General features: G+C 38.3%; 1 protein-coding gene across 2 annotated transcripts in view; it reads right to left on the bottom strand.

The window, feature by feature from the left end:
- fbln2 (fibulin 2) overlaps nt 1–3,964 on the bottom strand; it is a 39,784-nt gene extending 35,820 nt beyond the window's left edge. For both annotated transcript variants that reach the window (XM_079483908.1, XM_079483909.1), the window contains exons 1-2: nt 3,870–3,964; nt 462–2,363 (exon numbers count right to left, since the gene is read on the bottom strand). In XM_079483908.1, coding sequence (XP_079340034.1) covers nt 462–2,250 — 1,789 coding nt within the window. In that variant the 5' untranslated portion in view covers nt 2,251–2,363; nt 3,870–3,964. The remainder of the gene's footprint in view (nt 1–461; nt 2,364–3,869) is intronic.
- Nucleotides 3,965–21,771: the final 17,807 nt, after the last annotated feature.

Raw genomic sequence — 21,771 nt, 5'->3', positions numbered from 1 at the left:
CAGAGAGGATGTACCCAGCAGGAGCAGTGCTTGGCTTCGTGACCCAGACGGCCCCCCTGAGTCGAATATTTATGCTCCAGCTCACAATTCCTGCAGTCTTTACATTCACATGCTTAAATCCAACATGATAGCAAACAGTTTTCCTAAGCCCTGCGTGACACCACAAATACTTTAATTGGTAACCTGCCATGTGAGCTGGGAAAACAAGTTACGGTAAACATTTCGTTTGTTTAGTCTTGTCGTAAGGTGGGGGGCCCTGTCTATTGCTCAACAACATACTACAGTCATCTTTACACAGCTGTGATCGTCTTTGACAATTTGCCAGGTTTTCAGAATCAGGGTATATGGCACCTGGTAAATGTTGACAATAAATCACTTTGCATTAATGATGCACTAAAACTCTTCTCTTTAACAATCCAGCACTCTAAACATGAATGACAACCAATCATTTGTAAACTCACCCTCCTTCATCCCAGAATGAGAGCTGAGGGTGTTGTCTGCCTCTTCCTGCTCTTCCCTGAAGTTAAACAGAATGTGAGACTGTGTGTTGGGAGATGGGCTGGTTGGAGTGAATTCCTCTGGAGAGAACAACTGCCACTTCTGTTTCCTCTCAGACTTGGTCTTGTGGTCTCCAGAGGACCCTGCCAGCTCCTCTGTGGGGTTTTTGTGGTTTTCAATTAGTTTTTCGTGGTCTACTATGTGGGTTGCTGAAAGCCTATTGTGTTTCTCTGATGGCTTTTCCGGCTCTAAAGGTGATATTCCATGTTCTGGTAAAGTTTGGTTCGAGTCGACGCCTGATGCTGTCACACCTTGCTGAACAGGATCAGTATTTTTATTGCCATCAACAACGGCCGGTTGAGTGCCATCATGGATAGTAGTTTGATTCAAATCAGCCGTGATGCTTTCTTCTCGTTCAGAACTGTCTGCTTCCACAGTATTGGGAAGAACTGAGTAAATTTGACTCTCTGATACTCTGTTCCAAGCGGTTTGCCATGAAGCTGTGGTTTCCCAGAGCTGAGATGTAGTTTGCTCTATTGTTGTTGGGGACTCTGTGGTTGTGGTGTCATCCTCTAAGTTATAAATATCCCCATCAGAGGTTTCTTTAGGAAATGCAAGGTGTTCATGGTCTGTATTGCTGTCCACATCAGTTAAGTCCTCTTGATTGGAGGGTTCTTTATAAAGACTGAAGCTCTGGGTGGTTTCTTTGCGAGAGGAGATTCCCACTCTGTTTGTGGTTTCCACAGGAAGGATAAATTGTTCTTGGTCTGTTTTATATTTCAGGAAGTTCTCTTCTTTTGGTTTGTCTTTATGGGTGCTGATTTTCATGCGATCTGTACTGGCCTTATGGGAGGGAAACTGAGGCTTGTCTTTTGTGGATTTATGAATGCCAAGCATCTCTCTCAGTTCTTGTTTGGTGCCTCTGTGGAAAGCCTGGCGGAGGGTAAAATTATGCGGATTTGACACTGATATGATAGACGACTTGGTGGGAGAGGCAAAATCATGCAGGGATGGATCTAAATAATCTGTTGGGGGATAATCATAGTCTTCCTCATCCTCTTCTTCATCAACAATGTGGCTTGGATACAGGTTTAAAGGACCATTGTTATCACTGCGCGCAGATGGAAGGAGTTTGGAAATTGGACCTCTAGAACCTTGATCAACGTGCAGTAAATGGTCTCTGTAGTGACTCTCTGATGTGCCATCCGCCGCCGCTGGCATGTGCACAGGCTTTGGAACGCGATTCGGATCACAATCTGGAATAGGATAGCACATTAAGTCACCGCCACCGCTTGGGCAGTGGCAGACCTTGCACGGGTCAAATTGGACGGAGTGACCAGCTTCGTACTTCTGGTCCCCGTGAACGCATCCAACGCGCTCGCACTGAATGCACCCATCAGCCGGTTCGGTCAATTCAATGCAGTTAGCAGGAATCTCAGGGCATGGAATAAAATGGCAACTGATCCTTCCACCTCCCTGCGGACAGGAGCACTCAGTACTTCCAAAATCCACAAAATATGACTCGCCTTCGGGAACTTTACCATTTCTAAAGCCTGCCCTGGTGCAGTCGTAATATTGGTAGCCCTCACACATGCAACCCGTTTTCATGCACGTGGCACAACAGGCTCCCGTGTCCAATACTTCTTCAATGCATTTATCCAGTACGGGGCAATCCACACCCGTACAATCCTTCTGGGAAAGACATCCACTTGTGCTCAGCAAAAGCAACAAATTTAGGAGACGACTAGCCATTTTAACTTGGTACCTGGTGTTATCACAGCTGACTAATGTATCCAAAAACACTGATGCTCACCAGACACCAACAATCGGAGTTCCTCTCATGCACTTCAAGCAGTCATTGAAACCTTTGAGAAAGAGAGAGAGGTGAATTAGAGAGCTCAGAAAACTTCCTGTGGAGTTCTTTCAGTCACTGTGTAAAAGCGAACATCTGGCTTCATAGTTGAGCTCACCCTCTTAAGACCATCCCACATTTTAAAATCACAGGGTTGTCCAAGCCTGATCTCATAAGCAAGATTCTCCTTAATCATGAAGCTCCATTCCTCCCAGTTACTATTATGTGACATAAAGACAGACGCTTGTGTGGTGTAGAATTCAACTGCAGTTGCCATTAAGTATTCCATTTAACGGATCTTGAAATCTGTTTAACACCATCTGATTTCTCAATTATTATTATGGCTTTTTCTGATTTGCTTGACATTTATGGGACGACTGTAATTTGGTTTGCTCAGCATTTCAGCCAGCACAGGATTAGCAAGAAAGAACATTAAACCCCTTCTTTTAACATTAAAAAGCAGTATGAGCCGTTCAGTGCACAACCAAAGCCATTCTTTTTGTAGATGATGAGGTGTTTTGTGGGTTAAACGTTGGAGTATTTAAAATACTGTAATTCAGCAAAGCTGTGTTTCTCTGTAGTAAAGAGAGTTAGTCCTGTTGCTTTGTGCTGTGTTTCATGTTGAATTGCTTTATACTAAACAGCTGAGAAACATGTTCTGTTTGATTTGGAAAACTGCGGAGTCCTGAGGCCCTGAACGTTCAGATTTCATGGCAGATGAAAGAAATTGCTTTAATTGTTTCCAAAAACACCATTAGACCTAATATCTTAACGACTGGGTAAAATGTTTCTCTCCACTAGGCAATAAACCAACTTGCCATTTGCAAAGCCTGCCACTGGATTTAAAACAACTGGTCTCAATATTTTTTTTAAATTAACATTTTTATTTTGAAATCCGTGTCATCTGACAAACACTTTCATCCAAATTTGATTCATGTGTTTTCTGAGAATCAACTACATCACTTCAACATGAATAACGAAATATAGCACTTAATGCTTTTAATCAGAAAGTTATGGCTAAGAACTAAATATGCGCTTATAAATTAAAAAGTGCAGAAAACATAGCAGGTGTTTCTCGAGACATTTGTCTTTCTTTTGAAAAATGACCATAGTTACAACAGTTTCCCTGAATGAGTCATTGAATCCAACGTTGCTGTACAATAATCTGTGGGAACTCGCTATTACTCACCAAATGAATTAAGTCATCAGGCTAGTACTTTTTTAAGACCCCGTTAAAATAACCCAAGTGACTTCTTGGCGGAAACTGTGGTTTCTGTGGTAGTTTTATAAGAGCTGTCTATGCATAACGAAATGATGGGAGATCTCAAGCGCGCGCTCAAGCATCAAGAGGCAGCTCGGTTCTCTTGCATAAAGTTAAAAAAGTTGAAACCTTGCAGCCGATGCTGTCCGTAACAATCGTTTAAAAGTTGCTTTTAGTCATTTTTCATCGTGTCGATGTTAAATAAGTCAGTGCATGCGGGAAGCAAAATAACACGAAAGAGTAAAAACGTAGTTTTACCTCAATGTAGTTATATTCCTCCGTCCGTCCATAGATTGGAAGATCCAGCGGTCTAACTTGATTTATGAAGCTTACAGAGAGCAGCTTGGACTGCCCTGAGAAATGTAAAGGGGAGGGACAAAGTTGGAGACCTCTAGCCTATACGTACCTTTCGGCAGTGCATCCGTACAACCCGAAAGTATAGAATATCTTCCTAAAGCATCGGATCAGACATGGTATAAGATTATACACTTTTCTCAATAGCTTACTTTATAAATACAGTTAGGTGAATTACATATATGTAGTAGATCCAAAGCAGAGGCAACATTTCACATTTTCTTTTAAGTAATACTTAAGAGTAAAGCAATCACCTATATTTACATTCATGAAAAACAAATTAAACTTCTTCAAAACTTTATTTTTATTTATAACATTGGTTTATTTCAAGCTATAGACCATTCCAGAAGACCTAAACAACACTCAGCATTACACAAACATGTGAGCTAAATACAACTAATAGTACATTTATAACGGAATTACAATGTTAAACGAATATCTTTAAGATTTTATTATATGTGTTCTTAAAAAACAATACTAAATAAATAAAAACTGAAACCGGAAGCGCTTCTGAACTAGTTTTTTGTCTTGTGAAGTGGTCTATATAAAGAGAGCAAACAAAACAAAGCAATCTTGTCGTCACACCTAAATACAGTAAATACAGGCTGCTGGGATGCTCATGCTGAATTAAAGACACACATTTAACACATTAAAAGGCACAGCTGGGTTTTCCAAGCTCTGTGTGAAATCCTTTACACTACAAACAGAGCAAACTCAAGAGAGCTCTTGAGAACATCTTTGGAGTTTGTTTTGTTTATCCTGTTCAATTGTTACTCAGGTACCCCTTCAAAAAGCTTTAACCCAGCTTTGAGGCTTTTTGGAAGTTGACACCGTGATAAATGAGTATTCTGTCCGCTACTCTGTTTTAAAAGACCTCACAGGAGCAGAGGTCATGCCTGTTTAAACAAGGACCCTGTGCTTACATCCTTACTTAACACGCTATCACCTGCTTATTATACTCCGATTCAGAATCGAGAAAATGAGAATTCATTTGCATTTAAAACAGTTATGCATGTTACCTGTTCTGTATTTTAGAGTCCTTTGATCAGGGGTAACCACAAGTGGGATTCATACTTGAGACCTGTTATTACCAATGCAATTTTAACATCAGAAAACGCATTACATCAAATCGTACACATTGATTAAAAATTCCTCATGTTGTAATATGTATGTGGCGGTATGTTTCGCTAAACAAAGCCCCCTTCGTAAATCATAGCAGTTCAAATTTAATTCTCAGTTTTGCCATGACCTAAGTCCCTGAGAATCAGTGCAGGATAAAGAATGAAGTAGTGTTCCAAGCAAACAGAGCACACATGGCTTCACCAAACTTGTCTCCAAACTTGCGTTTGGACCAGCACACAATTCAGTACAATAAATACATCTGACATCTGAGAAACTGTTTACTTTTACCAAGATACCCTGTGAACTGCAAGACATCCAGAAAACATCACTCCCAATTTATTTAACAAAGGACTTATTTTCCCAAAATACAAGATGGAGTGGTAAGCATTAACCAGATAATCTAAAAAATTGCTTTTTATGATGAATATAGAAAAAAACTAAATGTAAAGGCTTAAACAATACTTTTTCACTTTTCATAGCCAACCACAATGTTACTTTACTCAAACATCATATATTTTTTTCTGTAGGCTATCATAAATTTGTCAGGGTTGGAATTTTAGTCTGCTTTGAATGAGCTGAACAATCTCAAACTGTGACCTGATCAGAATTCTGACCCCGCGAGAGGCCTGTAAATACTTGAAAAACAGAACTAGCAGAGATAAATGAGCTTTAATCTTATCCTTGTAATTGATACTTCTCTTTCCAGGTCTACACATCTCTAGCATTGCACTGAACAGGCAGCTGAAGTGCTTCAAATGCATTCAGATGCTCTGTTATGATTTGCACAACTGGAGCAAGAAAGGTCCTCTGTTAAATGTGCGTTAACGCAGGATTAATTCTTGAAGCAACGGCTCTGAAATGAGAACCTGTTTGTAATGAGCTTCGGTGTGCTTGTGTTTGGGCTGCAATTCATCCAGTTCGAGTTCATTCGAGCATGTAGTGCAATGATATTTACAGTACGATCAAATGTGCAAGTTTATTTTGTCACTTAACGCTGAACTGAGATTAGTTTTACAATCTCTTTGATGGAGATAAGATGCTGCTTAATAAAAATGTATGTAAAAAATGTACCGATTTGTACCGGCAAAAAACTAAATCTTAGAGAGATTTGTGTGTTCAAAGAGAAAAATGATCACCACAACGACTAGCATTTGAGTGAACAAAGGAGTTGTCCCAGCCTGACCCTGAAGGGATTGTGAGCATTTATAAGAACACAATGTGTAACATACTGTAAAGGAGGGGCAAATCCAAGTCACATTATATTTTTATTAGTCAGCCTTTACATAAATCATGGTCATCGTGCGCTTCTTATGTTTTCTAGTTTTACGTTGATATTTTTTATACCATCTCAAAATTTGATCGGCCATAGAGAATTTCATTGTGATGTGTGCATATGGCTCGTGTAAACATCTATTGCTCAAACTGGATTCATACATTTATTTTAGAGATTATAAAACCCTGTAAATTAAAAGAATAAAATACAATTTGACAGAGCTTTGATATCAATACGTCAATGTTAGATGGTTTTAAAGAAAACATGTTTAGGTCACAGTCAAAGGTTTTAGTTGGAATGTCCAAGTTACTCTCAGATGAATGATTCTGAAACAAAATGAGGCGCTATACACGGATACCAATACTGCATACACGGTACATATTATAAATGATTCAAGTTATAAGAGACTGACCTTGGTTGATTCTTTAATCCCCTTTCTCAATGCAAGATAAAATGCTATACATTTATGAGACATGCGAGAGGAAGCCAGTTTTCTGTTGCCTCCATGAAAAACACGATCCCCAGATGACCTCTATCATTTTTCCATGAAAACTTCAGGGGGGAAATAGTGTCACGTAAAGGTCCCATAACACAGGGAGACCACCCAGCACACTGATGAACGTTTTGGCGTGGCTTACAAACCACTGAGTTATCTGTGTGATACAGTGCTGTTAGAGGACTTGTAAATCGTGGGACAAATCTAGAAAGCCCAAAGAGAAAACGAATGCACAAGCTAGAGAAAGGAAAAAGTGGAAGTGGGTGTAGCAGGAGGTTCTGGAATCTTCATCAGCGCCCCTCCATGTGTACCGAGCACTGCTTTACGGGAGTGACATGTTTCTTTTAGCACTGTGACAGGTAACAGTGGCCATGACAAAACATAATGTACTCTAGTGGGGGTGAGTGTAAAAAACTATTAAAACGCATCCTGTGTTTGATGTGCACATGGATACAGGAACGTTCCATGTCATTTTTTTCCACTCCATTAATGTTCACGCCTCACCGATTATAACTGCGGAGGATATTTCGTAGTCTGTGGTGACATCCTGTGAAACAGTACACATTAGTAAGCGAATGTTGTGAAAGTTTCTCTGTTTTGATAATGTTGTTTCGAAACAGAGGTGCAAAATTATTAAACACTCAGTATTTCAACGTGTCTAACTCACTAACAACTTAAAACACAGAGAGCATATAAATTAACACATTGCAATTCTTTTAAAGCACACATGCTTCCTTTCTGCATAAATTAGAATTACAAATTGAGCATTGTCCTCAAAACTCATTGCACTTTGCTTGGGGTTATTAAAAAGATAAGGTTGTGTGCATTTATACTGATATTGGCCTACACAGCTTACTGTGCTTTATTCAGGTGTGTTGAGTAATATGAGCTCAACAGGGCTGAATTGAATAGCCCAACACACCTAATAAGCAGGACATTATTAACCTCCTTCTAAATATGTTTCAAGGCAATTTCTAGCTCCAGCCAGGCATCTGTCAACAGCGGTGGGGGATCCAGGGTGGGCAGCACAGCTTGACAAAAAGTGATGAAAGAGAGAGAAATAGAGCTAAATAGAGAAGGAAATATCTTATAGAGGACCTGCTGCTGTACTCTCTCGTGTGCAATGCCCACAATGGCCTTCAGTGTGTGTGCTATATGTTAACTTCAAACAGACCTCTGATCTTGTGCAGTGTTTGCCTATTATGATGAATTGAACCAATCAGAATAAGTTTTGCATGTCTGTCAGGTTCGATTAAAGTATTGGTATTGGGAAACTGAGAAATAATGAAGAGCGTGAACTTAAATTGATAAGCTAAGTGAAAATACGTACCAGAATGGAGCCAGATGGTTGGAAGGGTTGGGTCTGTAAGATAAGGGCTAAGTAATGTACCAGACCAAGTGCAGAATTATTTTTTTGCCCAGAGAACTAGAATTAATGGGAAAGTTCAGCCAAAAACTAACATTCTTGCATCATTTACATACAACCTAAGACATCTTGAGAAATGTGTCAATGGTTTTGTGTCCATACATTGGAAGTCAATGCACCATTCTTAAAATTATGTTAAGTTAAGTTAAGTTAAGTTAAGTTAAGTTAAGTTAAGTTAAGTTAAGTTAAGTTAAGTTAAGTTAAGTTAAGTTAAGTTAAGTTAAGTTAAGTTAAGTTAAGTTAAGTTAAGTTAAGTTAAGTTAAGTTAAGTTAAGTTAAGTTAAGTTAAGTTAAGTTAAGTTAAGTTAAGTTAAGTTAAGTTAAGTTAAGTTAAGTTCATTCAGCCTCTTGTTGCTTTAAAGTGCTTACCAGCTCATCTGAGCAAAATTACCTGGGATAACATCAGTTAGCTAGTAAACCCAAGTTAGCAATAAAACTTCATTAAACAACATGTTCAGCAATAGCATATGGCATTACAAGCTGAAGGTCAGAATCTCAGGAGATCCATTTGAATAGGTAGTGATTCCACCATTACAGCAGTGAATGCACTTCAATGAACAATATCCAGGGTCCTGACGTATTCGTAAGAATGTTCGTCCTAACATTGACCTTGAATTACGGGAATGTGCTCAAAACGCAAACGCTGTTGCCTCCAGCCAGTACAGGTCAAATTTCTCATCTTCGTCACTGTATCTGATAGAATTTGTTACACCTGTTACTAAAATGAAAAAGAACATTTTTTACCATAAGATAAGCCATATGTGTGCTCATTAAATGAAGACAAATTATGTAATATAAATTAGCAGCAAAGGAGGCCAATTGCCATTGACAGATATGATCTTTTTTTTTAAATGTTTGGCCATTTTGATTTGAGATGACGGCTCATTTATTCTATCCCATTCGTCTGGTTTTACAACACACTATCAATCTATTTGGTGAATGTGATGTCACTAAGTAGGACACTTAGTGAATCAACATCCCAGGGGTTGGGTCTGGACTCATTTCCCTCAAAATTACGTTGACCTTTTGCACTCAACTATTTCAAATAATGCGTAGCAGCTACAAATCAGGCTATGACTCAAGATCCAGTGGCAGTCACATTTGAATAGGAGATCCAGAGGCTGTCGCTTGATTATTTTCTGAATAAATGAGGATCACAGTCACAATAAGAATGACGTTAGAAAGTCTAGAAAGTTGTGAAAGTACCATCAGTCCTTGGCCTGAGGTAAATGTCACGTCCTCCCTCTGCGTTTTGTCTCATGCATGTGGAGAGATTCCATTTGTGCGTGTGAGGAATGATTCCTTCAGTAGGAATGTTGCGGTCCTTACTTAATCAACTCCTGATTTCATGAAATATTCATGTTTGTACCTGTGGGCTCTCAGCATGTGTTTTGTTTTGTTTGGACATGCGTGTGTCGGTGTGTGTGAGATGAAGACATGTACAAATCACGACACCAAATCAGTCTGGGCTTCCGGTGCGTGAACAGAATAGAGAAACGGAATTGACTTAATAAACCGTAAAGCACCATGACTCTAATCAGACCTGTTTGCCAGTAATAAAGTGTGTGAATGGTTTCACCTAAAAAGATTTAGATACGTGTGGATCTCCAAAAATTGACATCCCAGCATAAATCACAACTACAAAGCTCTGATCCTTGGTCCGCTCCTTTTTTACGCTGTGGTTTCTTGATGCAACGTTGGCATTGTGGCGTCCATCCCTATTGTTGCAGAAAATTGAGAGGATAACCTCATTCCCAGGATGACCTACCATCACTAACCAGCGACAGCCAAATCCACTAGACTTGAAATTCATTACCACACTCACAAAGAACAGACTGTGCCTTTCTGACTTTATGTTGTATTTGAAAGAATCATACAATGATGTTATCAGCAGATTTAGGAAATTCATCATGGCTGTGCTAGATGTCATAAAGCTCTCAAAAACATGGCATGAAGCACCCAAGGGAATGCTGTGTTGCTATTACGGTGGATTCATTAAAACTGATAAACCTGAATGAAACACCTGTGTAGTCATTTTGTCCTAAGCGCTTATGTTTTCCTCGAAGAAACAGCTCCGGTCAGCACTGAGACCTATACAATCCAGCTGCCCACTATATGACGTCATTTTTGCGCTCCAGTTCTTCCAGTCTAAACTGTGAGTGAAAAGATGCTCATAAAAACAAAGTTCTCCCAGTTTACAAAACCAATTGTGAAAGGCAGGGTTTAGATGGTATGTTCTGGAAGACCTTTAAATGTCATGTTCACTTTTAACCATGAAGAAAAGTTCACACATAAAGCTCTCGCAGTTTTGTTTGTATTGTACCAACCTAACAATTCTGACCTGAGAAAGTCGCTGCTAAAACAGCTGAGAACCCCCCCCAAAAAAAGTTTCAAAATATCGGTTAAAGTAAAATCCATCCTCCCTTATGAGTTATTATCTAACTTAAGGGATCACAAAACAGCAGAGGGAGAAAACACAGCTTGAGGCTGTTGCTCTGCCTCCCACTTTCACCTCCCACCCCCCAACAGTGACGTGCCACCGGGATTTTGTGCTAGGACAGTTTTGAACAGTTGTTGATATGGACAACAACAAATGAAGACTTCTTGTTTATTTCAATGTACATCTCTGTGGAAATGAAATCTGGGAGTTCGGAAAAGCTCTAGTCTGAGTTTTAGATATAAATCATGTAATTGTGTGCAGAGATCCCAAAGTTCCCAAATCTTATTTTTTTTCCGTTATTCATACGTCCAAGAGAAAATCTATATTTTTCGAATTTGTTTTAAGTGAGAGTTTAGGTGTTCAAACACGTCTAACTACAATGTGTATTGCCCCGTGTCTCAAACACATCAACTGAACCAACTACCTTACTGTAAATGGTCAATATTGTTTATAAGCCATTAAATGATAGATAAACACCCTATATAAAGCAAAATGCCTTAAAAATTGTGTCATCGTTTACTGTACTCACCTTCTCTTGTCATTCTCCACAAATCATCATAATATGCATAATCATGTCTTCATTTTTTCAATAGATGAATGAATGAATGGATGGATGGATGGATGGATGGATGGACGGATGGCTGAATGAATGAATGAATGGTGCTTATCATATTGCTAAGAATGTTTTCCAATGGATGCTCTAGTACATTATAATTTAAATTTTTTAATGTTTAGAGGGCCAACACAGGAATCTCCTGAATAATTAGATTTATTTGAATATACTAAAATAGTAAAACAGTCCATCTGGCAGATGGCAGGTGTGGTCTCTGAAACGACTCTATCAATCACTAGCAGAGACTGAATAATAATTCAAAGTCCAAGACAAAAGTCCATTCGGTCATTATAAAATCAAATCACTGGAAAATATCTACTTGATCTCATTTCATCCTCATCTACAGAATGGATTTTGCATTTTACTAGAGTACTTCACAAAATGTTTGAGTTCATATTAAAATTACTTTAAACACCCTGTGACCTGAAATAATCTTTTAAAAGTGAAGAGCAATTTGATTTTAAAAAATCAGATTCATTAAATTCCAGATATGTTCAGCATTTGCGTGAGGTAATCAAGCTGTTGGAACATTTTCTGTATTTAACTTTTACTTGAATGAACGTCTTGATGAAAGTGATTTTGGCTCCCATCTGGACATTTTCTCTCTCGGCTTCATTGAATAGGAGGACTGTGTTCACGGTGTCTGCTTTTGCCAAATATTGGGAAAAGGGACCTGTGGACCGTCATCCTCTAAAGCAGCTAATAAAAAGCTCACGCAAGTTATAAAATTTAAGTTCAAGTTCCAGGTAAACGTTTTGCATTTACATAACACTGCATCAACGCAATGACTTTTACTACATAAAGCTATTTAAAAACAATGCACTATTAATTTCATACTTATTTACTGTGTCTAATTTAAAAACATTTCTCAAACTATCTTATGTGTTTTTGAACAACATGAGAGTGCCTTCATGATTTTGGAGTGAACTATCCCTTTAAAACCATAACCTTGTTTGGTGTTACTGATGGAGGCTGTTGGGGTTATAGGACCAAAAAGGTTGGCACACGTTGTATTAGCACTTTGAACAAGCAATCACAGCGATAAAGACAAAACATCTTGCCTTATGCCACTTTATGTCAAGCTATTTTAATATCCGTACATAAGCGCAAAACAGAATAGAAAATCAGTATTTTGTACATAAATCAATTAAAAAAATCTATACATAAATCTAAACCATTCATAGACAAAGATAACATAAAACACTGTTGCAGCCCTACAGTACATACTCGAACCCTGTACAACCCATATAATTCCTTACATACCTTTAATTCACTGAGCTGCAGGTTTTGATTTGTGTCTTGTCTTGCCAAGAGTTCACCCAAAGACTGGAGGAGCTGAAGAAACACAAGCTGACTTGAACGATTTCACGATTAAACCTTGATCTCTCCAAACACAGATGTCACATAGATCAACACCTGGATGCATTCGACTTTCTTTCATTTCCAGCCAACACTAAATCAAAGAAAGGGAGGATATAGATTAGTGTTAAATTACTTATGATGTTGGTTCCTCCTTCCATAAGTTTTGCACTATTTATTAGTGTAAATACATATCTGCCAAATTAATAAATGTAAATATCACAAGCACTGTATGTGGGTACCACTGGTTTAGATGACCATGTCTAGGTGTTTGCAGGTGGAACCATTACATTGGATTGAAAAATGGATGTATCACTTTGGCCCAGAATGCCACCTTTCCTCTCCCCCACCCCACAGCTTAATATCATCCATCTGGCCACATGCATAGCCTCATACTCTCTCAACTTTCCATTAAGGATACTGACCACATCGGTTGCTCTAAAAAGGGATTAAATATTCTAGCAAGAAAAATACCCAAAATTGGGTCAGAAAGCAAAGGCATAGTTGACACTTTTAAAGTTTTCTAAGAACGTGTTGTATAGCAAAAGAACTACAAAACACAAGTTCACTTGTCTCAGCGAGAAAACAACGCCTTTGTGTGTCGTGGCTGGTCAGTCTTGTGATTGATCATTTTTGGGGTTTCATCCAGAGGTGAGGGCCATTCTCAAGCTCAGATGGCTCTTTAATGATGAAAGCTGTGTCTACAGGTCTGTGAGCCTGCGGTGCTGTAGCCTCCTGTTGCTTTTTCCATCAGAGTCATATCTTCATTGCCTTTTTTAGCCACAGGAGGAGGTGCTGGGAGCTGCCTAAACCCACCGATGCAGACTGCAACAAAAACATGATGCATGTAACCCTATGGTGTGAGCCCACAGACCGAACGCCTTCATTATTAATGTACATTTCAGCTCAAATTTATAGGGATTGGGCAGTACTAAATTGTAAATGTGGGTCTGTAAAGGCGTCTCTCTCACATAGAGCCAAGCATCACAAGAGATCACAAAATATTTGGAAATGAGTGGGATTCTGCCAAGAAATCATGCTCTCAGATCAACAGTCCATGACCAACACCCCTTGTACAGCTGTGGAGGAGAACATAGTGGTTACAATGACAGATATAAGTACACAGTGATAAGTTGGGACAGACAATATTACTTCTGAGATGAGTTCTGGGACTCCAAAAAGCAGAGAAGCATTTAAACTAAACAGCATGGCTTTGTTAAGAGCCATGCTGGCTCTTTGTTAGATTTTTCAGATATGATTTGCAAAACAAACTGATTAAAATCTAATCGATTTCTTTAGAAGGACTTTTCCGGTGTTACTCATACACATTGGTTGCTAATAGTAAAGATGTTTCATACATATATTAGTTATTGTAGAAAACAGGGAAAAATGACGAGACCGTTCCAAATATGTTTTTCATTAAATCAGCATTTCTAGATGTATTGTAGCCATTCCAGTCTAACAACAATGTGAAAACTGACAGCATGTCAAGAAACATAAAAATCAAGATGAATACTGTAAAAAAGAATGTACTTTTCCTAAGGACATGTTCAAATATTACTGTTGTATTGCTTAAAAGTGAATATAGAATTTATTTTGCAGTATTTGAGGTCCGAAACAGAGCATAGTTTCTGTTAATTTTGACCTGGTTCTCAAATAAAAGCAAATACTTTTTTTTTAGTTTAGGAAGAAATATTGTTTGTAGTTTACAGAACAAAAAAATGAACATTTAACCTAAACCCTTGCCCTATAAATGGTAAATTCAGAAAAACTGAAAATTATCTTGGAAATGTCGGACAAACGTTGTCAAATTTCTAACATATTCTTTTGTCATTACAGATACAAATATTTCTGTGTGTCGCTTGGGCTGAGCTGTGAGAAACTTTTAGGGAGACGTGGCAACAACATTACAACACATGCACAAAGCTTTTTGAGTCAAAACCAAGAAATATGGTTACAAAATATGACTACACGAGAGGATCAACAAAATATTCATAACTAATAAAATGGAATTCAATGTGTGCTTTATTTCCTGATGTGAGCTTTCTGTTTGTTTATCCATTTCTGTACAGTAGCTATATTCAAAGCTGTAACCTTTTGCCAATACATTAAAGTATTTTGCCCATTTTGTGCACTGTAAATCTGTCCTTAACTGGACCCATCTCTGTGTAAGGGACTAGACATATTGTGCTACTTTTAACTCAACCTTGTGTCATCCCATTTATTTATTTACCACAGAATCAACACAAAATGACTCATGGTGTGTTAAAAAACACATGTTAAACTTCCGTGATACCATTTTTTAAGATAACACATCCTTTGAGAGAGTGTGCTATACATTTTGTACCTCATAATGGTAAAATCGAACCTGAGGCAGCATTAAAAGCAAAGATTGTATAAATTTGCCCTCCATCACTTTTTCATGTTCGTATATAACTGCACATCAGATTTCTATAGGCGCTTTCCTGCTTGTCTGAACAAAGTCAATGTTTCCTAGCATGAGCTGAAATAACAACAGAACGCTCTACACTGTGATGTGACAGCTAAACAACCCTTCCTGACGCAACCAAAAATTGGCTGCAAAAATACAAAAGCAATTGAAAAAACTGCTGTCATAACTTGGATTGTAGTCCAGGACACACCGAGCCTAGTTGTTGTTTTCCTCAAGTAAGTTCATCATTCAAACACAATGTGTCACGGTTTGGAAGAGACCACATAGGCGGCACCTTCCAGCATAAAATAAGCAGGATTGCTTTGCAACTGACAACCAAATCTGTCAACACGGACACGTCTCTATCACGACAACATATAAAGGCATTCAGGCCGGTGACCGTTGTAATTGCTGTTCACAGAAACGTCTCTTAGCTCTGCTGTGCTCCATGGAGATAAACTGGTGTTGGATCTGCCCAAATGGAGCAACTTCTGCTCACAAGAACATGTGATGCGTGGGACTATTGTCCACATAAACAACCGCCTCCTGTAGCCATCTGCTGGTCTACTGTTCATATTGCAGCCCTGATTAATAATTCATGTCCATCTGGAGAAGAGTAACTACAATGAAGAAACAGGCAAACAAGTAAAGTGATACTGTACACTGTCATTCACAACTATTTTTAGAATGACAGTGATGTCATCTTTATAATATTGTTTTCAATGCTTGCCGCATTCCAAGTAGCTCCTTGACACACGATGTCTCTGAATAAGAAGTTACCTTGATGTTTAGTAGAATTGAAGTCAAATTTTACATAAAGGCATCGATTGATTGATCAAAATACTTAGGCACACATACAGTACATACACTTATGCCATAATGACAGGGTAAATAAATTGTAGCCCTTGACAGTATATCATCTACTTTGAAATTTCAGTTTCAAGTCCTTGCTATTTTTCAATAGCTGTTTAAGCCTAATGAATATAGAATACGACAGTCACAATCCTGAGCAGACCAGGTACATAAAAAAGATTGTATTTTTTCAGTAAGCTATTCTTAAGCCGTCTCCCCTGAAAGCCGTTCAACATTTAAACTTTTATTTAATAATTCCAATACAGCATCACCGGCTCAGCACATTCAACTGCATTTACCCGCAATGGGCTCTATGCATGCATGACGCGTTTCACGGTCAGAACCCTCTGCAGTTTCCAGCTGGGGAGACTTAAAATAGAGAGAAATGTAAAAATGTGAAAATAGTTACATTTAGGAGATGCTTTACATTGCGGCACACATCAGTGAATGATACTTTCATAAGTTAAAATTTCGTTATAACAATTAAATACGGTACAGCACTTCTATGTCACTGCTGTGTGTCACAATGTACAGCATCTGCTAAATTGAACGATTTTCTCATTTGCCATTTCTCTCCTTTATGTCTCCCAACCGGAAACTGTTGGGGATTGCGTGTTGAAGTCACGCATGCGTATAGCCCATAGAGGTAAATGCTACGAATGTGACCTACGTCACAAATTTTCTGACGCATTTCGGAACTCGCCGATGCGTGACACAAGCGTTCGCATTCAAATACTTACAGAGAGTATCATTCAGGCCTTTTTTATGGAACAACGGTGTAGCTATTTCAGAATCAGACCTCTCTTGTGCTGTATAACGGGTTCTGTATTTAAAATAAACAGTGCACAGATTGAGGACGTTTGCATGCTCGAATAATATCACATATCTAGGGTGCTTGAAATCTCCAGCATTCAGCACTTGCCTTTCAATAAGACATTGTAAGGAGAAGAAACTGTCAACTAAAGGCATTTGATTACACCGTCTAAAATGAGCAGCTGTTGAAAGGCCCTCAAGTCTGCACTGCGAGGCGAAGATTTTGATTTTAGTTTGCACGTCTAGTTTCGTCCTGTAGGTGTCCTGTAGTGTTCATGGTGAAGCGTCCTGTTCGCTTTGGATAAAAGCATCTACCAAATGCATAAATGTAAATGTCCATGGGATTTTCTGTAGAATGACAAATGTTGTTTGTCTTAAATTTTTTTGTCTTTTCAATGGTGAAAAAATTATCACATGATATGTGGGAGAACAAGACTTATAAGTAACTGCTATAACAAAAATAACAATGATGTCAGCATTACAAAAGCATGACAACATAGAAAGCACAACTTGGAAAGTTACACCCAGAAATCTTGAAAAGTGTTAAAAATCCTCCGATACTATACTATACCTTACCTTTCCATTTAAACAGCAAGTGTAACATCAGCAACTCTATTAAAGCCTATCATATATCCTGCATCCCGCTGATGCTAAAAACAACTGGAACTTTAGCAATAACAAGGTACATGTCATATTGTTGGCCGACGGGAAATTCCTTTTGACAGCATTTTAATAACAGCTCTCATTGTATTTCTGCACTCTGGGTGTCATCCAGGTAGCACTTATCAAGGGTGATGGACTGTCTTGCGAGAGCTGGCATTGAGCCTGGAGATGGCCCAGCTGTTCCAATCATTTTGACATCAATCAGCAATGACCAACCCGGGATCACACCCTAGCAACACAGATGTCAGTTAACAGCAGGAGACAAGGAGGGGATCTAAACAAATGTTAGATATAGGCTTGGACACGTTTAGATCAGTAACTGATGACGGTTGAGTAGTGCATTATATTTAAAGGGGATAAAAGTGAGCATATAAGGCATTCAAGAGAAGATATCCATTGTTATGCATATCAGCTTCCAGATTACTGTAATTATATGGCCTATCCTGTGAATCGGATCTTCTGATTGGCTCTTCTAGGACTGTCAGAGGAATGTGACAATGTATGATATTTCAGAACACTAAATTCAGCACTATTCAATAAAAACTAGAGTAGCTTTAAGGTCCAGTGTATAAAACTCAGTGCCATTTAGCGGTGAGGTTGTGAATTGCTACCAACGGCTTACTCCAACGTTCTCCTCTGGCTGACACGGGAATAAGATGTCATGACGTTTTCGCATCTTTGTGGAAGGACATAACGTATTTACGAAACGCACTCTGTAGAGAATTTTGTCTGTTTAGGGCTACTACAACAATGTAGATAGAAATAGCTCATTCTAAGGTAATAAAGATATAATGCTTCATTATGTAAGGTCTTAATACATCATGAATCCATAATGGTAGCATATCTGAGAATTCATAATAGATTAAATTTAAATTCACCGACCCCTTTTTCCAGGCAAATCTTGAAATCGTCTTGAGGCGCCAGATCTCAAATATTGTTTCAAATGACTGACAGTGTTTTAATGAATAGGCACATTTCAAAAAGCAATCAAAAACGTATTCCATCTCAAAATATATATTTCCCAAGAATGTGTTTACCCCAACAAAAGAATGAATGCACACAAGAACTTATGCACCTGCTCCCCACAGATAAATCTGCAAAAAGCAACAGGGTACGGCCGCCTAAGCCGAACTGGAAAAGTGCGATCTAATAACACAGGCTAATCTCATTTCCATCTATATTGAATTGCCTTTACGATATGCACAGCTCATTGGGTGATAGCCATTAAACTAGTGGATGAGTTGAGTGGCCTTCACTAACTGTGTCGACCGGTTCTGTGTGGGAAATGGATGGCGATCAGGTGTTAAATTGGGTGAAAGAGATCTCCAAAATCAGTTCGTTTGGCGAGCGGGGAGCGCACCTTTGGCCGTCTCGCTGCATTTTTTTCCTGCCTCTTGATATTGTGCAGTGGATAGTGAAATTTGAAACATGGAATCGAATGGTGGATTTAGAATATTAAATGAATATGTTTGGTGAAAAGGACAGGCAATGGCTCATCCCCATTTCAAAAAGCAAACGCAATAGTATTATGAAAGCTTGTGTGAGAAAAAAATTTAAGTTGTTCACTTATAACCTAGTAGTTTTGCTGTACCTCATTTTCTCTTTTCGGGTTTAAACTCACTTTTTGAGTTTAATGTCATTTGAATGATCAATGACATCAAAACTTTTTAAAAATGGAACATAAGGGTAACATTTAGCTTATGCATTAGCTGACACGGACTAGCACTTAACAACACATCAACAGCATTTATTAATCTTACATCTTGGAATTTTCAGCATTTACTAATACATTATTTAAATTGAACGTTACTGTTAAGATTCGTTTATTTGTGATACACTAATATTAGTAACTGTATTGACATTAACTAGCCTTAACAAAGAATACTTCCCAAGTCTGTTTAGGTAAATCGTGCCACTCGGCGGCCATCTTTGCAATGCGCCTTCGGGGCAGTTATTACGTAATTCAGATGTGAATGTGACTACTGATATTTCTACAATCGTCGGCTAAAATCCCATTTAAATAACATATTTAAAAACAACACTTAAAAATAAAAACATAACGTTTGTTTCCTATGATCAAACTGCGCTTAAAAACATTATTTTTCATGTTGCTTTAGATACTGAGCATGCGCAAAGCTACACCACTGTGTCTATATTGAGGGCTTCATTGTTCCTCCCAATTCATTTCAATGGCAGTGATGCATCTTGTTAATATTAATAGCTTTGAGACTACATGCTGAAAAACTATATTGCTCATTGTTAGTTAATGGTTGTTAATGCATTTACTAATGTTAACAAATACAACCTTATTGTAAGTGATGGCATCATCAGCATACTAATATCTGAAATCTCTGCCCTCACACAAAGCAAAAATGGCTTCTGAAGACCAGGAATACAGTGTAAAAGTCTACTTTTATGATAAATTATGGCGTGATAAATCATCATCCATTTTAGTGGTATGGACAAGAGCAGCTTTTGAATTTTGTCAACATCTCAAAAGAAATAAAATAATATGGGGCATGAACCACATGAGAGCAAGTAAATTACGGCAATTTGTTCGGTGACCTATTTCTTTAAAGATTTATTTACTAAGTCCCAGAATATAATATAGCCCCCAATAGACATTTGAGCTCAAACATTTTTGCTCACATTGTAAACATGTCTCCTAAGAGCCCCCTTACAAGGTTAAAGCACTTCACACAGACAGACTTCAGCTCCGCCTTCCAGACCCGAATTCATTTCAACAACTGTATCCAATAAACTCAACCCTGTGATGACTGAATGGCAAACCTGTGAACCTTTCTCATAAATAAAATGTATTAATATAAATACAAAAATAATAACAATGCAGGCCTAACAGACAACTGTCAGAACAGTCTCATTCAGCAGCACTTAATATGAAATATTCAGCGTCGGTCACATTATTCTTTCAACACCGGAAGAAATGTGAAAATGGCACATCATTCCTATATCCTTGCTTGCGTAAGCAACAAAAGAAACATCAGCGTCTCTTCTTCAAAGAACTTATATCTATATCTAAACTATAATCAGGCTTAAGCGTGAGAAAGCAAGACGCGTAAGTCATTACCTCAGACTGTGTGGAAACAGTACTGTTAATGAGACCCTGGAAAGCATTGGTGGGGTGTCTGGATAAAGACGGCTTTTGTAGCTCCCAGACGGACAATTTGGATGACGTCCGTGAGCCCTAAACGCTTGGATGCTGAGTCATAGGGAGCTCCTAAAAAGGCCATGAGATCAGTTCAGGGTGGGGTGTTGGGTGGTACACATCCTGCATATGGCTGGCACATTGGAAAGCAGGTCGATGTCTGTCCATATTCCATTGGGAAAAATATATTTTATACTTTCTATTTATAGACGGTTCAAGTGGGAAAAACAAAAGCAGACTAAACTTCACTTCTGACAAGAATCAATAACTGTTGGGTAGTTTTAATTGAATTTAATACTATTGATACACAATAACATATTAATAGAAATTCAATGGAAAATCATTTGTTATGTTCTGACCTAAAACAGACCGAAAGTTAACTTCGGGCTAGATGCGTGCGTCTGATGAAACTGCCTATACACCGCTTTGCAAGATGTAAACAATGATGGTCCGGAAGAACTTCATGTAACAGTTTCAACAAAATAAATCTAACAGAACATGGTTAACCGAAGCAAAATGTTAAACAAATATCTTTAAGCTTGAATTCAATATTTAGGATTTTAAAAAGTAAATACAAAAATGTAACCGCAAGTGTTTCGGGATCAGTGTTTACATTTTGCCAAGTGGTCTATAGAAAGCAATTTACCTAGAAGGCAAATGCCAAAAAATATAAAGTAAAATAATTGAAACAAGCATTCACACCATATCTAATAAAAATACAAGCCTATATTTGCACGGCCATAATTCATCTTTTGGTGCCCTGATGATCCAGATACAACCGGAATCTTGACGTCCAAGTTTAAAATGGGTCTGAAATTTGCATTCAACGTCAGTTGTTTAGGCATCTCAGTGTTTAAAGTTCTCTTCTCACCGTACACAAAGCGTCAAGAAAGTCCAGCAAGATCTGCTGATCCCACAAGACTGCGGCAGTATAACATCCATCTGCCTCCTTAATTAATTCTCATCAGCATAAATAGATGATATCTGCTTCTGCACTTTGATACTAACAAGTTAACAAAGAGACTGAAAGCTGAGCTGATAAATAATTGAGCCCATTTCTCTCGCCGCTAAGCAGAACACTTGCTTTCAACATTAATCTACTGATGGAGAGGCTTTCAAACAATAAACCAGCAGGTGTTTGAAGATGCTTTG

This window comes from Barbatula barbatula, assembly GCF_947034865.1.
Source record: "Barbatula barbatula genome assembly, chromosome: 20".
NCBI lineage: Eukaryota > Metazoa > Chordata > Actinopteri > Cypriniformes > Nemacheilidae > Barbatula > Barbatula barbatula.
Note: the sequence above shows the minus strand (reverse complement) of the source record. Positions and strands in the feature narration are given on the sequence as shown.